Here is a 21,528-nt window from a genome sequence, read left to right as displayed (position 1 = left end):
TTGCATAAAAAAGGTGGATGGAAACATAGCTATGTGAAACATACAGCGACCAGTGTGGACTGACTGCTAAAAGACTGACTCTTAGGAGTCCATTCATTTTAGTGAATCAAAAACATATAGTGCAACCAGTGATGCCCAAAATCTTTTTTAGCCATTGACTTCTATTGAATTGTCTTTCCTCCTGGAAGTCAATGGCAACCGTCAACTGTTTTTCTGCCAACATTCTTTAAAATATCTTCTTTTTGTGTTCAACAGAAGAAAAAAATTCATCCAGGTAAATGATGACCCAATGTTCATTCATGGGTGAACTACAGAATCCTTAAACTCTTGGCGATTCCCATCCTTATCAACTAAAGGAGCATTGTCTTTCTAGTGAAGCTAGTTGGCCAAAGAGCGCAGCACACCAGCCCTCCAAACCCAACATCCGCTGGTTTCAGCTGGGTTTCATCACTGTCAAAACAAGAGCAATGCCTCAACGGAGGCATTACTATCCAAACCCTCTAGAAATAACAAAACGCACGTATGGATCAATCTACCATAAAAAAAGCCCTTTGAAAATGATTCCTTTGTTGCGTCCAATCAGGCTTGACAGCTGCCTTTGTAATGGAGACATGTCAAAAGCAACCGCTGCTTCTCTGCTCGTGTGTGATACCAGTGATACTCAGACTTCTACAGTTTGTTTTGCTTAGCTACAGCTTGGCTAAAATAGCTCTTTATGTCTATAATCTGGCTTGTGCTTCCTCCAAACCTATACATTTACTGATGGTTTCGGGAGTTTTTTAAGTTTCTGCCAAACTACCCCCAGATGTTTATAAAGAAAGACCGCGAGAGAAGCAAAAATAACAGTAATAAAGTGCAAGTCCATACTGTACGCCAAGCATGCTGTGAGAAAGCGATTCTGAACGTCCGATATATTAGTGTTTCCCTGGACAGATATAGCATTGCCTTTTAAAGCACATATACTCCAATTATCAAAAATTACACCGTCACAAAAAAAAAAAAAAAAAACACAACCAGAAGACAATAAAACAAGTCCTTACCATCTGAGAACGACTCTTAGGGCATCCATTAATGTCCTCAATCTTCTCGTTTGCTGCGGTATCCGAAAAAGAGAGAAATAGGGACAAATTAATTTACAAAAGAACACAAGTTGGCAGGTCTCCTTAATTGTAAGCCTGAAGTGCAGTATGTCCTTTCTGAGTTTTGACCCCTAATGTGGAAACTAGATCCAGCTTGAGCAACTGTGTGGCAGGGCCTGCTGGGATGCCACTGCTTTGGGGTTTTCCTGAGGGTGACTGACTGCATCCCGACGGGCCCAGCCCAAACCCCCCCTCACCCCACGGCAGCTGAAACTGGGCCGTTCGCTCACAGATGACAACTGCACACACGCCTACAATGACAGCTACATGCCTGCAGGAATCCCTTTACCTCCTGCGCTGTGGGAAAAATGTGTTGGGAATGTGTAAGATGTCAGGTGAGAAAGCATGGAAGACAGAGACATCTGAGACGGCCTGTCTCGTGGAGGGACTCTGTGAATACAGGAGAAACATTTGGGTGGCCATCTTTGAAAATATTTGTTATTTAATCATTATTTCATAATGTTGTTGAATTAGTATTTTATATACAATACTTCAACCACATTTAAGAATGCATTGATTTCGCATATAGATATCAAAAATAGATAAAAGGTCTAAAACAGATTAATTTGGTTAATTAATTTATCATTCTTTAAAAAAATTGTTTTATATTTTATATATATATATATTTTTTTTTTTTACATATACCATGATATTTTTCACCAACATGTACATGCAATGGTATTTTCCAATTTCACTTTAATATCACAATTTAAACTAAAAATAACAATATATAACATCACAATTGATCACTTGGGTTGCCATTACTTCTAAACAATTTGTCATTTAATCGTTATTTTATAATGTTATTTGATTATTGTTTTATATAAAACACTTAAGCCACAAATACGAATTAATTAATTTCATTGCCTGAGATATCAAAATTAGATATAAAAAAATATTAATATGGCATCTGCAAACATTCTAGACCTCAGAATTAATTTCAATCATTCTTTAAATATATATATATATATATATATATATATATATATATATATATATATATTTTTTTTTTTTTTAAATGTTTTTACATATACCATGATATTTTTTTTGGCGAACACTCAAATACCATGCTATTTTCTAATTTCACTTTAATATCACAATTTGAAATAAAAATAATATATAACATCACATGAACATCAAAATGTATGTCTTCTAAACAATTTGTTATATAATCATTATTTGATATGAAACACTTAAGCTACAATTAAGAATGTATTGAATAATTTAAATGCGTTAGATATCAAATTAGAAATATAAAAAATAATATCAAGGTGGCATCTACAAACATATTTTAAACCTCAGATTTAGTTTCTATCATTCATTAAAAAAAAAATTTTTTTTTACATATACCAATATCACAATTTGAAATAATAATAATATATAACATCAAATAAACATCCAATTTTCCCCATTTGGATGGCCATGTTTTCTAAATAATTTATAATTTAATCACTATTTTAAACTATACGTCTAAACTATACATTGGTCCTCAAAATACTTCAAGAGTGCATAGATTCATTTCATTGCATTAGATCTAAAAACATATCAAAGTGGCATCTGCAAATAAACTCTAGACCTCAGAATTCATATCATTCTTTAAAACAAATCCCATTTGATGAATCTATAATGTCCAAATACTTGTTGGGGCCCCTGTAAACTGGCGTGAGCTCTAAATATCTTTATTGTCACCATTCCAAACATTTTCTTATTTAAAAATTTCCCTTTGAAACTTTTTTGGTCTAAAGCCATCAGCTCCCTTTAATATAAAAGAAGTAAATATGTGAAGCATCATGTCATTGGTTGCCTGCAGCATTTGTGTGTCAGACGGGACAGGTCGGGTTTCAGCTTCAACTGGCCAGTGTGTCATTCCCATGAGATGTAGGAAAGACAAGAGAACAAAGTGGGATGACCACAATGATGAGTCATATAACACCACTTTACCCCACAACACTGTACTTTCTGCTGTTAAGTAACCAAATGCTTTCCGGCTCTTACAACATATTTTTAGAGGACAGAGGTAAAGAAAAACTCTATTTTTGTATGTCCAAGGCAAGAATCGCAAGGATCAATTTTCTTACTGAGCACTCAGAAGTATGTAAATAGTATTAAAGCATTAAAAACTCCTATTACAACTGGGTGGATCTACTGCTGTAATTAATAGCGTGCCATGACAGTTTGATCAAACTTAAAATATTAGTGACTGAAAGGTGAAAGCATTGCTGATAATACAAATAAATGAAAACAAATGTATTCTTAAGGATAAACCCCTTGAGATGAATCATCTCGTTTTCAAGGGGGTTCAAACTAACAAACAAACAAATAGTTTGAAATGCATTTCAAATATAATTTAATAAAAAATGTAATGTGAGTGAAAAATGCATGTTTTGAATTTAAAAGCACTGCTTAAATATAAATGCATAAATATATAATATGTCATAAATTATGTATTTATATTTTATATTACTCTGTATTTTTTATTTGAAATAGTTTATGTAATATTATTCCAATATCATTTAATTTTAGTCTAATAAATCGATACACTGAACACAGTAAAATCCAAAGAAATATATATATATATATATATATATATATATATATATCCTTTATAATTATAATAATAACAAATACATGCTTTAAACTCGAGAGTACTGATCAAATATACATGCATAAATATAGTCACATGTCACCGTTTATTTATTTATAAAGCTCTGTGATGTATTTTTTTTAAATAATTTGTCTATGTAACATTAATGCATTAAGCTTACAAAAATAATAAATAAATATATACATATAATTAAATAAAAAGTAATTATTAGCGCACAAATTATACTAATTATAGCATTTTGTGTTCTTAAACAAAAAACCTTAAATACATTTTAGGCTACATCTTTCACAGAAATTCTTTGCTCAATTATTTTTGCCTGTTTTAGAGAAAGTGAATCGCTCACCGATAACCTGGATGATCTCCGCCAGCAGCACGCCATCGCTCACATCCTGCTGCAGGTCTTTAATCAGACGCTTGTGTCCAGATCTGGCCAAGTAGTGATTCGCCCAGTCCGTGTAGATCTGTCAACACGAGAAGAGAAACCTCGCTTATAAATCTATCCATCAAAAAAGTTTCAAACAACTTGGATTGACGACGTACGTAACCGCCGCTTGGTGAAGACTGAGCGCCTCGCCGCGTCACTCCGCTCTATTCAAACCAACTCCATTGTGTCTTATTCAAGTTATTCAGCGCTAATAATGCTCGAATTCTCTCGTCTGACATCACAGAAAAGCCCCTTCACTGGGACAGGAGGAGGGAGACCCCGAGGGAGCTTAAATTAAACCTCTGAATGGGCTTGAAAGGAGTCATGTGTTGTTTGCTGTCCAAAAACGTTCCCGCGTCCCGTTACAAGATAGAGAAAGCGGAAAACACGTAGTGCAACAACGTGCATTAAAACTCACGGAGATGCTCAAATAATGGAAAATGAAGGAAAAGCTTACATGAAACACGTCTAGTTTATTTTTTAACATGTTCTTTTAGTTCACTTCAACATCACAATTCACTTCAACATCACAATTTCAATGACCTAATCATAATAATATAGGCTATATACCCACATAAACAACACAATTGACAGTACTTAAATAATTCAAAGAGTTGTTTTATTGTTGTAGTGCAGGCTTTCCACACACAATCAAAGGCCTGGCAGTATTCAAACACATTCCCACATGGGGGTTGTAAAGCATGTGTGGTGTGTTTCATGAGTAAATAAAGACTGCTGGTATTATTGCAGTGTTACTCATGTGAGGAATCAGTTTCCTAGATGGGAAATAACAGGTGCACCCTTAGTCCCTGTACCATCAAAATAAACACGCTCTCGCTGGAGTCATTTATACTCAAACAGCCCGCAAAGCCCATATAATTACAGAGCGCAATGACCAATGCAATGGAGAAATGTCCATATCTATCTGGTGCTTTGAAGTTTTGTGGGCTAAGTGAGTCAGATGTGATTAAAGCTAAGGTGAAGACAGTGAAGTGAAGGTAAGGGTAAACATGCCTCCAAGCAACAAAAGAGAAGTAATGCAGAGGAAATTACAGATGACACTAGTCTGTCAGACTGAACCAGGTCACCACCATGTAAACACTACAGTACCTTTTCATGTCAAAAGAAATTGGTACCAGTATTGAATCTAGTTTATCTGTTATTTATTCCTTTACAGCATTTAGACCATGGTAACATTTGTATCCATGTCTTAAAGTTGCAGTATCATTTTTAATGTGTTTCACTGGCTGAAAGGTCAGTGATCTTGGATCTTGCCATCTAATGCATAATCACATTAAATCAGAAGTATTCGGATCCCGATTTCTATTGTATTCCCAGGCATATTCTTACAGTATAATTTTTTTCCATAACAGAAAGCATCTAATTATTAAACGCCTTTTCTTGGCCACTGCAACAAATGTTTTTTGAGCAGCAAATTAGCATATTAGAATTATTTCTGAATGCACATTTATTTATTTACTTAAATTACATTTGAAACGATAGAGAACATACATTAAATGTATTATTATTATTTCACAATATTAGTTTTTTCAAGCAGCCTTGGTGACCAGAATAGACTTACTTTATGTGTAAAATGAAAAACTTTTGAAGTTAACGTATCTGTATGAAATTTATGAAGATATTTTCCTCCATACTGAAAGCCATTACTAACAACAAACATCCATATACTGTATGCCATCTGAATCAGCACTTATGATGACATTTATGTGAAATAGACACACACACACACACACACACACACACACACTGCTTTGTTGTGTGGACATCAAACTAGCATCTATTATTTCTGCACACGTTTGAGGCTGTTGCTCTGCCCGGTCCACTCTTGACCCGAGTATGAGCCGTTCTCTGAGTTCACAGACGTTCCTGAGGGGTGATTTGTTGACAAACGAACAGGTGGCTCTTGCACGCATTTGCTGATGAGTGTGTTAAACTACCTGTGTGAGTAAGACAGGGAATATCAAACAGGGGGCTTCCTCAGTGTGGTAAGTTTTCAACGATTTACCAACAGCTGTCAATTGGACTCATGTTTAAACTCAAAGCGGGGAGGTAGAACACTGTTCAACTACAAAGGCTCTCGTGTCAAACACTAATAACAGGGCGGCCCGTGTTAGTCACAGACACAGAATTGTTCCCACAGGCACGACATGCTGAAGCTACAAAGCTTACATTCAGGTGCACAAGAGAGAGGCCTTTAAATAATATAGTACTTTAAAGTAATTACAATAGATCATTTACTGAGGTGAACGTTAGGTCAGATAACCTCCCTGCTAACAGCTTAGACCAGCATGCATTTCAATGCGGATTCTGGCTGGTTTGCTACTAGTTTATCTTGTGGACTAACACTACAATTCAAAGGTTTGTGGTTAATAATATTTTATTGTATTTTTTTTTTTTTTTAAGTATACCGCAAGGACGAATTACATTAATCAAAAATGACATTTAAGATTTCTATTTCAAATACTAAATGCTGTTCTTGTGAACGTTCTATTCATCAACTAGACAGCACAACTGTTTTCAACACTGACATTAATAATAAATGTTTCATGAGCATCAAATCATCACATTAGAATGATTTCTGAAGGATCATGTGACACCGAAGACTGGAGTAATGATGCGGAAAATGATGCTGGAAAGTAAATATTAAAATAGTCAAGTTATTTTAAACTGTAATAATGTCTGACAATACTTAGATTAAATAAATGCAGCCTTATATGAAACTTTCAAAAACATTAAATCTTACTGACCCTCAACTTTTGAACAGTAGTGTAACTATGCTGTTCAGCAAAATCTTTAACACCAGCATTCATATTTGAAAACATTTTAGGAACAGCATTTGCAAAATAAATAAAGAAGCTGAATTATGAATAATACCTTCTGATCTGACCCCTGATCATTTGTTTTTCTTTTGAATAACATTCACCAATGAGACTAGAAAGATTTGTATAATATGTAAGTAAATATTATGCCAATGTAATGATACAGAACATACAGAACTTGACCAGTCATATACTTTTGCCACTTGTTGCTTTTTATATTTCACTGACCTGGCTAACTTTAGGTGCAACCTCCAGTCCAAAGACTTCAAGCTAATCTTAACCCACAAACATCTTAAAAGTCCTTCAGCTCAGCTTGCAGTAACTTGCGCAGTAAGTCTGGACTGTATCTACAGTAAATATATCCCCCGCTGACTGCCTACACATATCTCCACGGCAGAGAGGTCTTACCGTTCTGTAGTGATGGCAGGACGACCTGCTGTGGCGTCTCTCTGGGACGTACATCCTCACGTTCAGAGCCATAATGCTTTCACAGGTGAAGCGCGCTCATATTTACTGAAGCCCAGAGGACGTCCTGCGACACTCACGCCTGTAATCAAGTCAGCGATGTGTGTGTGTGTGTGGGGGGGGATAATTTTAGCTGTGAGATGCATTCTGGAGCATCGTTTGCTTAAGATATACCTTACTCTACGTGTCTACATGTCACACTTAGTGTCAAATGCTGAGACATCTCAGATTATTACTGTTTCACCTAGTCCAAATAAAAAACTAATTTAATATAATTTAAGTAATAGTTAGCAAATAATCCAAAAAGGATCCCGAATAAACAGAGAATACTATAAGAATTAAATACCCTATGTTTCAATTGAATAAACTTAATAAAATACCATAATAATCCTAAATAAATAATACAGTAGGAGTCCCGTATCTGTTTTACTCGGTTGCAAATGACTTTCATTTCCTAATTGTTTTCCTCTTAGTGTGTCAAAAATGTCAAATCGTGATCTTATAACTGAACCAAATATCAAGAAATGCAAAGCTTTATGTAACAAAAACAGAGATGACATGTTTCCATCTATTTTTTTTTTTGGCGCATTTTGGCATATCGGAAATGCCATGATGTGCATCAATGCTAAAAAATATGCATAAAAACATATTCCACTCAACTGAGGCGGATACATTATTTAGAGATGCGGAAGGAAACATTCCTAGATGCACAATAAAAAACTCACGTGACTTGTCCTCAAAAGAGGATGTGATTGGATAACTGGACTAACCAGTGGACCAATCGCATCGCACAGCATCTCAAATGTTGCTTTGATAATTTTGAAGTCTGTCATCAGAATGATTTAGTTTAATTCTCTCTCAGAAGTGTCAAATTAGCACATAAGTTAAATTCACAACTTTGGATGAAAACCTAGCTGTGGTAGCCAAGACTAATGCTTCTTTTCCTGCTTCAGTCACTAAAAACACATCTAGCTGATATTGGTCTCTCAAGGTTTACTGTTGTCAGTAGAGCTTTAAAACTGTCTTTTCACACACACATAAAGAATGTATATGTACACAAACATATGCAAACACACATGCACATCAGCTCTACATGTACAGAGAGAAACAGAGTATGTGGGAGGTCTGACGGCTATACTCGAGAGGTGCTGACAACAACCAGGAATGTGTGTTGGGGTGGTGAGAAGGGTGACGGATGGTCCAAACCATCACATCCCCCCCAAAACCAAACATAACACTCGGCAAGTTTCAAATGCAAAGATCAAGGCTAGTGCTAAATCATTCAAGACCATCGAATACAAGACCTGCAACTCACTCACAAAACATAACTAGGTTGAACAGAAGCACATACTCACATTCACAAATGGAGGTCCCTTTCAGTTTCCTCCTATTAAAATATGAGGTTAAGCCACTCTTTTCTCTCCTGCCATCTGCGTTGTGTCACAGAGTGGTGTAAAGTGTGTTATTCTCCTCTGGAGTGTCTTGATTAGAGCTCTAATCTAATAATGCACACGGCCAGACACACAGATCACAGATGCCTCATTTATTTATGCTCCTCTACTCTAAACGGCCTACAAATTCAATTTCTAAAGCAAATGTAATCTTTCCTTTGGCTGAGCTTTCCGGGTCACTCCAACTTGACCCTAATGTTCATTATCTTGCAGTCAAGAGGCTCCACTTGCTGATGTACCATAGGCCTTGAACTATCAATCTGAAATCCATCTACATGTAAATATCCTGGATATTTGCTGAAATAAAACTAAATACACACAATTATTACATGTACAATAAGTACATGTTCTTACAGTGTAAAGAAAGTACTGGTAATATAAGGCAACTACATGAGTGAAAGTTAGCTTCAGGGTTAGTACCTATAACCCATTTATTGTTATCACAATAATGGAACAGGACTGAAAAATAAAGTGCTACAGAAGTAGTAACATAACATTTGATGAACGCCTGACTAAAACGTTTCATGAACGATGTATAAATAATGTTTTTGTGCTAATGTTTTGAGAACATTATTCAAGACTAGATGACGCTTAAACATTCTATTAATGACACTGAAAGAAAGTTTGTTCATAACTTCATAACATAACGTTCTGAGAATGTTTCCTCTTAGCTGCAGATGTTTCTAAAAAGAAATGAATGCTTTTATTCCTCAAGGATGCATTAAATGTATATCTAAAGGGACAGTGAACATTTTTAACAATGTTACAAAAGATTTCTATTTCAAATAAATGCAGTTTTTATTTACCTTTCTATTCATCAAAGAATCCTGAAAAATGCTTCACAGTTTCTACAAACAAGCACAACTGTTTTAAACATACAATACTAAATGTTTCTTAATCATCATATTAGAATGATTTCTGAAGGATCATGTGACACTGAAGACTGGAGTAATGATGCTGAAAATTCAGATTAAAACACAGGAAAAAATTACATTTAATTTTTAAAATATTGCATAATATTATTATAGTAATAATAATTAATTATTAATATTAATAAATATAAGTAATAATATTTTACAAACTTACATGCACAAATAATTCAGTTTTTACTGCATTTTTGGTCAAATAAATGCAGACTTTGTGAGGATAAGAGACATGTTTTGAACAATAGACATTATTATATATATATATATATTTTTTTTTTTTTGCCACAGACAAATTATATAATGAATTGTTTTGGCCAGACCACAAAGTTCTACAAAAATACATGTTTTCTATGTAATATTTGGAGATATTTCCAGAGGATTGGAGGACACATGAAGACCCCTCTGGTTCGTGAAGGTGTGGGCTGTAGTGAAAGTGAACGAGCACTGATTGATTCTTGAGGTCAAAGGGAGTCAATTTGAGGCGGAGAGTGTAATCAATGATGACGTCATGGGAACAGAGAGCGCCCCCTTCATTTGGCTGATGCGCATGCATTAAGTATTTGATGTTTGATGGTGATTCATCATTTGAAGTGGAAATGCTTGCTATATTAAGAATAAATAAAAATAGAGATTGTCTAAATCTTGTTCCCTATACATACTGTAGTTCTCTGCTGTACTGCACAATAAAGGCCAAAAAAGCATATTAGTAAATTAGCAAATATGAGTACATTTAAATTTAATTAATTATTTAAATAAAAAAAGAGTGGAGGATTTTGTATTGCATTGTGGTCAGAGGTTTGATGCCGTATATTAATCGCACGTCGTTGTGTGTAAAGCCGTTAAAGTACAAAGCAATGTTAAAGGTTTATCCATAACTAGGACAGTCATTGTTAGGCTGAATAGATGGAAAAGCGCTCAAGAGAGATGGTCTATGGGAAAATAATATCCACCTCTTTGCTTTTGTCCTGTTTATTAGCATTGTGTTAAAGGGGTCCTATTATGCTTTTTTACATTTTCAACTTTCTATAGTGTGTAATGTTGCTGTTTGTGTATAAAAAATGTCTGCGAAGTTACAAAGTTACTCCAAAGGGAGTTATTCTCTATATCAGTGTCACTGTTTCTGAACTCCGACAAACACCTCGCTTGTAGTCTTGAGTTCTCCTCTGGGAACGAAAACACGTCAGAATAATCCTAATTTAAATAACTCCCGCCCAAGGCATGTGCAGTATATGAGTTGCGTTAGTGTGTTAATACTCGCGGTTATGGTGAGGGGCGTGACATTTACAAAACACACTCGAAGCAATCACAACACACTGGTCCAGCCGACCAATCAGAGCACACTGTCCTTTCAGAAAGAGTGGCTTCATAGAGACAGCAACTAAACAGAGCGATACTGACAGACTGGGAAGAGAGGTGCTGCAACAATGTCAAATATGTGAAAATGTTGTGTTGAATGAAACATGAAAACCTATTCGAGTAGACCCCAAAAACAAAATCAAAACTTTGTAAAAAGGGCTTAAAAGGTGCTCTTTAAAATCCGCTAGATTAACTCCGCTAGATTAACTCAAAATAGTTATGTGAGAATAAGAAACACACACAGGGTCAAACTGAGAACGTATGAAACAGATAGGATGACACTATAGGACACGGCCATGATCAAAGATCTCCCCCTCCCCCCTAAATGATCAGAAAGAAACGGTGCACAATTAAAGCTTCTCGTCCAGACAGACAGGGAAAATAAAGAAACACACACTATTATCTTCTGAGCACCCAAGACAAAGATGTGCATTTACCCACATGACTATTCAAACAGACGTATTTCATCAAATTTAGTCACACACACACTGGATGCTTTTGTAAAGGTCTGTCCTTAGTTTTCTCATGCCCCGCTCCCTGCATCTCTGCCATGACCCCGAAACCGTAATTATACTCCCCGTGTGACCTAAAAGTGCCCTGCTTTTAAGTGTTTTCCCTCAGCCTGTGATCAGATTTCGGCATAGTTAAATTAGCCGTCCTGTCAGCCATCAGGGAAAGGAAACCTCAATTCCTGGAGGAGAATGGACCGTTTTAGACAGTTACCACACAAAAGCATGAAGATGACAGAGGAAAAAAGCATTGCCTCTCAGTCGGAGAGATTGCAGAAATAAAAGCAGCCATTTAATAGACACTCCACCAAATGTGCTAACCTCTACTAGGCAACCTAAAGTATCATATTATCGTTTAAAAGATGGTTGTTAGCTGGCTATATTAAAAAGATCTGGTAACCTTAATTTATACATGTGATTCTCACACGTATATCACATCAATTCTGCTTAGGGATGCATGACATATATATCAGCAAAAAAGTTTGGGTTTTTATCAGTATCGGCTAGGTTTAACTGTTTACATACAGTACGTCCTCTAGTGCTAATTTACAGCATTAGCACCAGATTACATAAAAGAGTTAACTTTTTTAGAACAATATTATATAATATAGAACAATATATACAGTATATATAATTGTTGTTATAATATGTGACCCTGGACCACAAAACCAGTCATAAGTAGCACGGGTATATTTGTGGCAATAGCCAACAAAACATTGTATGGGTCAAAATTATCGATTTTTCTTTTATGCCAAAATCATTAGGATATTAAGTAAAGATCATGATCCATGAAGATATTTAGTAAATTTCCTACCTTAAATATATAAAAAATATATTTTTTGTGAGTGGATGCTGCAAAATCGCCAACAGAAATGGACAACTTTAAAGGCGATTTTCTCAATATTTCGATTTCTTTGCACCCTCAGATTTTCAAATAGTTGTATCTCGGACCATACATCAATGGGAAGCTTATTTATTCTGCTTTCAGATGATGTATAAATCTCAATTTTTTAAAAATTACCCATAAGACTGGTTTTGTGGTCCAGGGTCACATATACACTAATTCAGAATCATTACACTACAGAAAATTAGTAAAAAGCCCGGCAAGAAATCAATCAAATGAATCAGTGATTTCAACTAGTGCATTAAAACAAACCATTCAAATAATCCAATTCGCTAAACTCAATCCAGAATTGGATGTGGGACATTCCTACTTGATAACTCCAATATGCTTTAATTAATTAATTAATTAATTATATATATATACACTCACCGGCCACTTTATTAGGTACCCCATGCTAGTAACGGGTTGGACCCCCTTTTGCCTTCAGAACTGCCTCAATTCTTCGTGGCATAGATTCAACAAGGTGCTGGAAGCATTCCTCAGGGAGTTTGGTCCATATTGACATGATGGCATCACACAGTTGCCGCAGATTTGTCGGCTGCACATCCATGATGCGAATCTCCCGTTCCACCACATCCCAAAGATGCTCTATTGGGTTGAGATCTGGTGACTGTGGAGGCCATTTTAGTACAGTGAACTCATTGTCATGTTCAAGAAACCAATTTGAAATGATTAGAGCTTTGTGACATGGTGGAAGTAGCCATCAGAGGATGGGTACATGGTGGCCATAAAGGGATGGACATGGTCAGAAACAATGCTCAGGTAGGCCGTGGCATTTAAACGATGCCCAATTGGCACTAAGGGGCCTAAAGTGTGCCAGGAAAACATCCCCCACACCATTACACCACCACCACCAGCCTGCACAGTGGTAGCAAGGCATGATGGTTCCATGTTCTCATTCTGTTTACGCCAAATTCTGACTCTAACATCTGAATGTCTCAACAGAAATCGAGACTCATCAGACCAGGCAACATTTTTCCAGTCTTCAACTGTTCAATTTTGGTGAGCTCTTGCAAATTGTAGCCTCTTTTTCCTATTTGTAGTGGAGATGAGTGGTACCCGGTGGAGTCTTCTGCTGTTGTAGCCCATCCGCCTCAAGGTTGTGCGTGTTGTGGCTTCACAAATGCTTTGCTGCATACCTCGGTTGTAACGAGTGGTTATTTCAGTCACTGTTGCCCTTCTATCAGCTCGAACCAGTCTGGCCATTCTCCTCTGACCTCTGGCATCAACAAGGCATTTCCGCCCACAGAACTGCCGCTCACTGGATGTTTTTTCTTTTTCGGACCATTCTCTGTAAACCCTAGAGATGGTTGTGCGTGAAAATCCCAGTAGATTAGCAGTTTCTGAAATACTCAGACCAGCCCTTCTGGCACCAACAATCATGCCACGTTCAAAGTCACTCAAATCACCTTTCTTCCCCATACTGATGCTCGGTTTGAACTGCAGGAGATTGTCTTGACCATGTCTACATGCCTAAATGCACTGAGTTGCCGCCATGTGATTGGCTGCTTAGAAATTAAGTGTTAACGAGCAGTTGGACAGGTGTACCTAATAAAGTGGCCGGTGAGTGTATATATATATATATACACACACACACACAGCGTATTTTGTGAATAAAATTTCAAATAAAATTAAAATATGATGAATAATGATGAAATAAAATGATAAAAAAAATAAAGTTAAAATTAGAAACTCAAGTAGAGTCCACACGTGTTTTGTGCGAGTGGCTCTCCGAGCACCACAAGCACTTCAAGTGGCTTTGGCCTTGTGCTAACATGACAAGCTCCAAGAGCAGCTCTTGACTGCTGAGATGTCTGTGGTTTCCAGATGAAAGCGCGAGAACTAGATTGATGTGAGCGCCGCCAAACGCCACCTCTGGGACTGTGAGAGTTCAGTCAGGATTAAGAGCCACATTCAGACCAAACAGAAAGCAGGAAATGTTTCGCCATTCGCACAAGTGCTGCTTTCAAGATGAAGAACTCGACACGTTTCTCCAATGAGGGCTCCGAAAGTTCAGCGCCATCTGCGCGAAAACAAGAACGCACCACTTGATGACACTCGAGCCGTGGTTCTCAAAATAAACAGTTCACTTTTAGTTTCAACATATTCACACAATCTGCCATCTGCAGGGACGGGGCGACGAGACTCATCCAGGCCGTCAGCTCCAACAGACGGGGTGATGTGGGTCTGTCTTCTCAGCGGGACACTACTACTCCTCACCTTCACCAGACAGCTGTCTGCTCAGCCTGTGCTGTATGAATACGTGATCTGACCCTCCTGCTCTGAGGAAATATGAAGAATAACATTTGTAGACTTCTGCTTCAACCCTCTCAGAGTACTATAACCTCTAAAATCTCCATTATACCAGTGTATTATTCAGCAGTGACCATGTGCTCCAAATGGTCTGTGGTTCTAATGTGGGAAATGAAGGTTCAAATCCAGACTACATCATGATCCAGTTGCCTTACAACAGGGCTTTCCAGTCTGAGGCTTGTCAGAGAACTTCAGGGGGTTCGTGAGATGATGAACAACTAATAATTAATCAAATCATTCAAATGTAAAATTTGAATAAATAGTTTAAAAATAATAAAATATAAATAAAACACTTGCTAAAAATATGTTATATTTAAAAAGATTATAAATATTGGATGTACTATGAATTAAATCATATAAATACCATGGTATATGAATTTTAGTAGCATGGTTTATAAGAAAGTACCATAGTATTACCAAAAGATTTCATCATTGTATCATTGTAAAGTAATGCTATCAAATGGCACTACTATGGTACTAAAATTCTTGAACCATGGTCCGTATTTACATACAATAGTACTCCAGCATAGCATAGCATGTCTAAAAACATGAAAGCACCAAGGCATATGTCCCAAAACCGATGGGATTACCATGGATTATCATGTAAAAAATATGGTAATACCACAGTACAATTTTGTTTAGTGTCCTTCCTGTTCACTCTCAATAAACAGTAATTTAAAAAGGCATGTGCTTGATATTGATGTTAAACTGACCCAAGGTCATGGGTTCAATTCAGGAAAAATACATACAACACAATTTGCGTCTGGCGAATTCGTAAATATAAACAATAAACGCAGAAATAAAAATACTGTTAAAATGAGCAAGGTGACAAAAAAGTGAAAGGGAAACAGATGATTTAGGAATCTCTGCCCTCTGAGGTCAATGTTTGATGGCCCTCGGTAGTAAATCAGGTGCTCTTTTTAAAAATCTCTCATATTGCAATTCACATAACAGTTCATAAGGTTTTAAAAATCAATAAACAATGAAGCGGTAAAATAACTGAAGTAAAAGTCCTTGGATGTGGTCAATTTAATTTGCACAAATGGACCATATGGAGTATATGAAATGAAGTCTGGATTAGATTGGACACCACTAATTAAACGTAGACGAGATGTGTATCTCACTCTCCTATGGGTTTGGAAAGCCGCACAGACCAGGATATTTAAACGTCCAATGATGAAGTGAATGAACGAATGCGAGGTGCTTCGATTCTTTCATTCGTGGTGTCACTGCAATATTCACTGCTGATATTATCGGGTCCCGCTGACACGTTTCAGCCTCCATCTCCTCCCTTCCTTCTCTCATACACACATCCGACCTTAAACATATTCAGTGCACTGCCACTGGTGCTGGGCTCCACATGTAATACATAATTAAACAGCTCCCCTTATCACCTCATCTCCAGACAAGCAATAAGCGGCCTGCCTTTGTGGCTTTGACGTGCAGAGGATAAGAACAGGACACAAGCAAGAGAAAAGACTGTGCTGGGTGTGCAGGGGGAAAAAAAAGATTAATAAAGAGAAAATTTGAAAGGTGTTTTCAGAAATAAAACTGAATTCTTCATACAAGCTGAACTGTTGGTTTATTATAACCTGTCAGAAAGACTAATGTAAACACTGTCTCATCATAGCAAATAAAAATGAAAAGCCTGCATCACAACCAATTACAAACATGCATTAACGTGATTCTTAACAGGTCTTAAATCCAGAAATAGAAAACATTATATGCAACATCAAGAGATTTCTAGCACAACGTACGCCAATCTAAACAAGTCATGAATCCCAAATAAGTTGAAATGCATTAAAGACATGGTTAATCATAAACAAACCTAATCAGGTGAGACATAATATGTCCAGAAGCTAAGAATTTTTTGACCTACAGCGATTATATTGAGTCACTGGAAATATGCAAAATATGCAAAAATGGCAAAACGTTTTTTCAATACAAGCGCAACGTTTGCATAGAAAATGCGCGGTTTGCAAAGGGTCAGATTGAAAGAAACAATCTAAACAACATACACAATTTAAAATGTTTTAGTAAAATATATTGCATAAAATAGTAATAAAATAAACTTCAATAAAATAAAAATATTGTTAAAAGTAGTGTATCAAGTGCAGGTGACAGTTTACTAAACTTTGAACATTTGTATTTGATCATTTACCATTATTATTACTATTTATGTATTGCTATTTTTAAATTTGATATATTTGTATAAAGTTATAAACAAAAATATTGAATGGTTTTCTGATGCAACAAATGACTGATCCAAAACTTTGGATCAAAACTTGAATACAAAACAAACAAAGCAAACCAATAGTCTACGCAACAGCTACTCAAGCCCACAACCAAAGGAAAGTATTTTACCAGTTTCATGCTGTGATTGTTTTTATCCCTGCGCCACAGCATCACACTCATCTTCCTCTGCCCTTTATCTTCCTCACTTCACCTGCCGGCCGTCCAGACGCACGGATCCCATTTACAATCCATCAGAGCAGCATCCATCACAACCATCCACAGAGAGAGAGCGCTTTAGAGGAGGAGGAGAATGAAAGATCCATGAGGAGAGTTTGAGAAGAGTGATGGAGTGGATGGAGGTACCAGAGGTTGAGAGAAAGAGAAAGTAAAGCAGACAGAGCTCTCACCGCTAGTGTTGTGCCACGCTGAAGGCAGCTGCCTCCGGTCTGAAACACACACACACACACACACCAGCTGAAGGGGGTGGGGAGGAGACACCAGCTGGGTGGATGAGGGAATCCCTCTTTACCTCCCCCACACCACCCCTCCATTACACCCTCTCCCTCCACACATCCCTCCACTGAAACTATTAACCAACTCACACTCATCAACAAGTGAACTCGACTGCATCACCTAAACACATTACCTTTCTGATATAATCTTTAGCTCTTCTTCAATATGTCATCAATAATTAAACAGAAGTTGCGAATTGCGATAGTCTTTTCTTTCGTATTGTAATATAAATACGAGTGAAAATGCTTTTCGAACCAGAAAAAAAAATGTAAGGCGGGACTTGATTTTGTCTGTCAGGAATTGATTGGATGATTGTGGTTTGCTATTGGTCGATCTCATGTGAGTGACAGGTTGTCCCGCCCCAAAACAGTTTTTCATAAAAAACAAGAATTGTCCATTTTGACTTCAAGGTGACTTTAAAGATGGGAATTGTAAAATGTGATTATATATATATATATACAGGTCCTTCTAAAAAAATTAGCATATTGTGATAAAGTTCATTATTTTCCATAATGTAATGATAAAAATTAAACTTTCATATATTTTAGATTAATTGCACACCAACTGAAATATTTCAGGTCTTTTATTGTTTTAATACTGATGATTTTGGCATACAGCTCATGAAAACCCAAAATTCCTGTCTCAAAAAATTAGCATATCATGAAAAGGGTCTCTAAACGAGCTATTAACCTAATCATCTGAATCAACTAATTAACTCTAAACACCTGCAAAAGATTCCTGAGGCTTTTAAAAACTCCCAGCCTGTTTCATTACTCAAAACCGCAATCATGGGTAAGACTGCCGACCTGACTGCTGTCCAGAAGGCCATCATTGACACCCTCAAGCAAGAGGGTAAGACAGAAAGAAATTTCTGAACAAATAGGCTGTTCCCAGAGTGCTGTATCCAGGCACCTCAGTGGGAAGTCTGTGGGAAGGAAAAAGTGTGGCAAAAAACGCTGCACAACGAGAAGAGGTGACCGGACCCTGAGGAAGATTGTGGAGAAGGACCGATTCCAGACCTTGGGGGACCTGCGGAAGCAGTGGACTGAGTCTGGAGTAGAAACATCCAGAGCCACCGTGCACAGGCGTGTGCAGGAAATGGGCTACAGGTGCCGCATTCCCCAGGTCAAGCCACTTTTGAACCAGAAACAGCGGCAGAAGCGCCTGACCTGGGCTACAGAGAAGCAGCACTGGACTGTTGCTCAGTTTTGCATGTCATGCGGAAATCAAGGTGCCAGAGTCTGGAGGAAGACTGGGGAGAAGGAAATGCCAAAATGCCTGAAGTCCAGTGTCAAGTACCCACTGTCAGTGATGGTCTGGGGTGCCATGTCAGCTGCTGGTGTTGGTGCACTGTGTTTTATCAAGGGCAGGGTCAATGCAGCTAGCTATCAGGACATTTTGGAGCACTTCATGCTTCCATCTGCTGAAAATCTTTATGGAGATGAAGATTTCATTTTTCAGCACGACCTGGCACCTGCTCACAGTGCCAAAACCACTGGTAAATGGTTTACTGACCATGGTATTACTGTGCTCAATTGGCCTGCCAACTCTCCTGACCTGAACCCCATAGAGAATCTGTGGGATATTGTGAAGAGAAAGTTGAGAGACGCAAGACCCAACACTCTGGATGAGCTTAAGGCCGCTATCGAAGCATCCTGGGCCTCCATAACACCTCAGCTGTGCCACAGGCTGATTGCCTCCATGCCACGCCGCATTGAAGCAGTCAGACTCATTTCTGCAAAAGGATTCCCGACCAAGTATTGACTATTGAGTGCATAACTGAACATAATTATTTGAAGGTTGACTCTTTTTTTTTTGTATTAAAAACACTTCTTTTATTGGTCGGATGAAATATGCTAATTTTTTGAGACAGGAATTTGGGGTTTTCATGAGCTGTATGCCAAAATCATCAGTATTAAAACAATAAAAGACCTGAAATATTTCAGTTGGTGTGCAATGAATCTAAAATATATGAAAGTTTAATTTTTATCATTACATTATGGAAAATAATGAACTTTATCACAATATGCTAATTTTTTGAGAAGGACCTGTATATATCAGTTTTCTGGTCTCAATTTAATGTTTCTAATTTTCAACTAAACTAACTAAACACGTCATTTGTCAACTGTCAGTCTGATTTGTGAGTCTTTTTGATTGACTCATTAAAAAGAATTGGTTCAAAAGAGTCATTTATACACAATCAAAAAAACACTGGCCAAACAATAGAAAGATGTGCTTTCTATGTAAGTGTCCATGAAGTATAACTTTGTATTATTGTGTCAGTCAGCATTGGCAAAATGGAAACTTTCTAAAACTGTTAAAAGAACCGAACATCATGAATATCATTTGGTTCCATATTTTGAACAATGTCTGTGCATCGTCCATACAATGAAAGTCAATCTCCAATGTCAAAATCCAAAACAACATTCATTGCATCAATATCGTTTGCGTTACACAGGGGGGGGAAAAAATCCCTTTATGATATTTTCTCTGTATTATGTGAATAAGATATGTACAAGTACTGGTCTTACGGGTGTTGCTTCATGCTTACAAGCACATACTTTTCATATGAGTATGCAAATTGGTTCAGCTTAAGGTGAAATGTGCAAATAAATAATCTAAATCCAATATATTTAACAAGCACATAAGCATACAAGTACCTCTTACTACTATAACTATATACTGTATACTATACAGTTAAGACAACTAAACATATGATCTAGATTTCCTTACACACTGCATTACAGTTTGAATATTTCTAAGTCTGTCACTTACAGGGTGATTGCTAATGAAGCTAATCTGATTGTAAGAAGGTGAGCGAGTTTCATTAAACAAACGGTCACCAGACATCTAGTGTGCGAACACAGTGAAGTAACGGACAGTTATTCATAACATGAATAAGAAAATGTGACAAGATGATGAATTAGTCCAGTGTGAAAAGGGCTGATCCACGCTTCAGATCTGTCTGCTGTTGCGCAGCACTTGTGTAGACCCCGAGGGTCTGAAAACACAGAGGTCAGAACCTCTTTTCCTCTTTTCCACAGTTGTGGTGCTGGAGTGTGTGGTACAGACTGCTGGCATGAGCTGCGGTGTGGAGACACGAGGTGTTCCCCATGTTCAAGCTCTCGCCAAAACCCACGCCAAACCACAAATTACAAGCCAAATTTCAGTTTCTGGGGATCGCCCAAGTTTCTGCCCTCATTCCCACACTAAAGAACCCTAGAGGCTGCAAAACCAAGCATGTTTTTAATATATACAACACACACTCTTTCTCCAGCAGATGTTTTGAAACCGTGACAGAGCGGATCTACTAGAGCTTGAAGAGATTTTAGCAGTGTTGGCAAAGCTACAGTGAAACTAAAGTGTGCAATGCAGCAAGCTGTACTTAATATAGAGTTCAATTAAGTCAATATAAATAAAGTTGGGGGCAAAAGCTAGACCAAAGTTACTAACAGAACATAATTACATTGGATAAAATAAATAAATAAAATAAATTATATATATTTTATTTTGATCTATTTTATTATTTTAATTATGTATGAAATAATTTATTTTAACAGAGACATGTATTTAAACTAAATACAACTAATACAACTAAAACCATTTAGTATATAGTATTATTTATTTATACCAGTCTCTAATTATATTTTGAATACGCTTCTTTGTTTATATTTTCAGTTTTCATTTGAATTTAATTTGACATTTAGTCATTGTTATGTGATTTTGTCATTTTTATTCTTTTTTTTTCTAATATTTTTATTTATTTGTTTATTTATCTATCAGTTTTAGTTTTAAGTACTTTAACTTAGTTGCCAAACAGCATTTAAATGTTTATATATGTATATATA

General features: G+C 36.8%; 1 protein-coding gene across 8 annotated transcripts in view; it reads right to left on the bottom strand.

Annotated features, from left to right (window-relative positions):
• The window catches only part of nav2a (neuron navigator 2a), a 207,900-nt gene that overhangs the window by 69,285 nt on the left and 117,087 nt on the right, over positions 1-21,528 (bottom strand). For 6 of the 8 annotated variants that reach the window (XM_056259202.1, XM_056259203.1, XM_056259206.1 and 3 more), the window contains exons 2-3: positions 4,088-4,205; positions 1,041-1,093 (exon numbers count right to left, since the gene is read on the bottom strand). In XM_056259202.1, the coding sequence (XP_056115177.1) occupies positions 1,041-1,093; positions 4,088-4,205 (171 nt within the window). Of the gene's footprint in view, positions 1-1,040; positions 1,094-4,087; positions 4,206-7,416; positions 7,504-17,296; positions 17,392-21,528 lie in introns of those variants that run through there. The other 2 variants (XM_056259208.1, XM_056259207.1) reach the window with 2 other exon arrangements.

The sequence above is a fragment of the Rhinichthys klamathensis genome, unplaced genomic scaffold (assembly GCF_029890125.1).
Source record: "Rhinichthys klamathensis goyatoka isolate OS25496 unplaced genomic scaffold, OSU_Roscu_1.1 h1tg000165l_1, whole genome shotgun sequence".
In the NCBI taxonomy this organism is placed as follows: domain Eukaryota; kingdom Metazoa; phylum Chordata; class Actinopteri; order Cypriniformes; family Leuciscidae; genus Rhinichthys; species Rhinichthys klamathensis.
The sequence above is the reverse complement of the archived record's forward strand: the minus strand, read 5'-3'. Positions and strand labels throughout refer to the sequence as shown.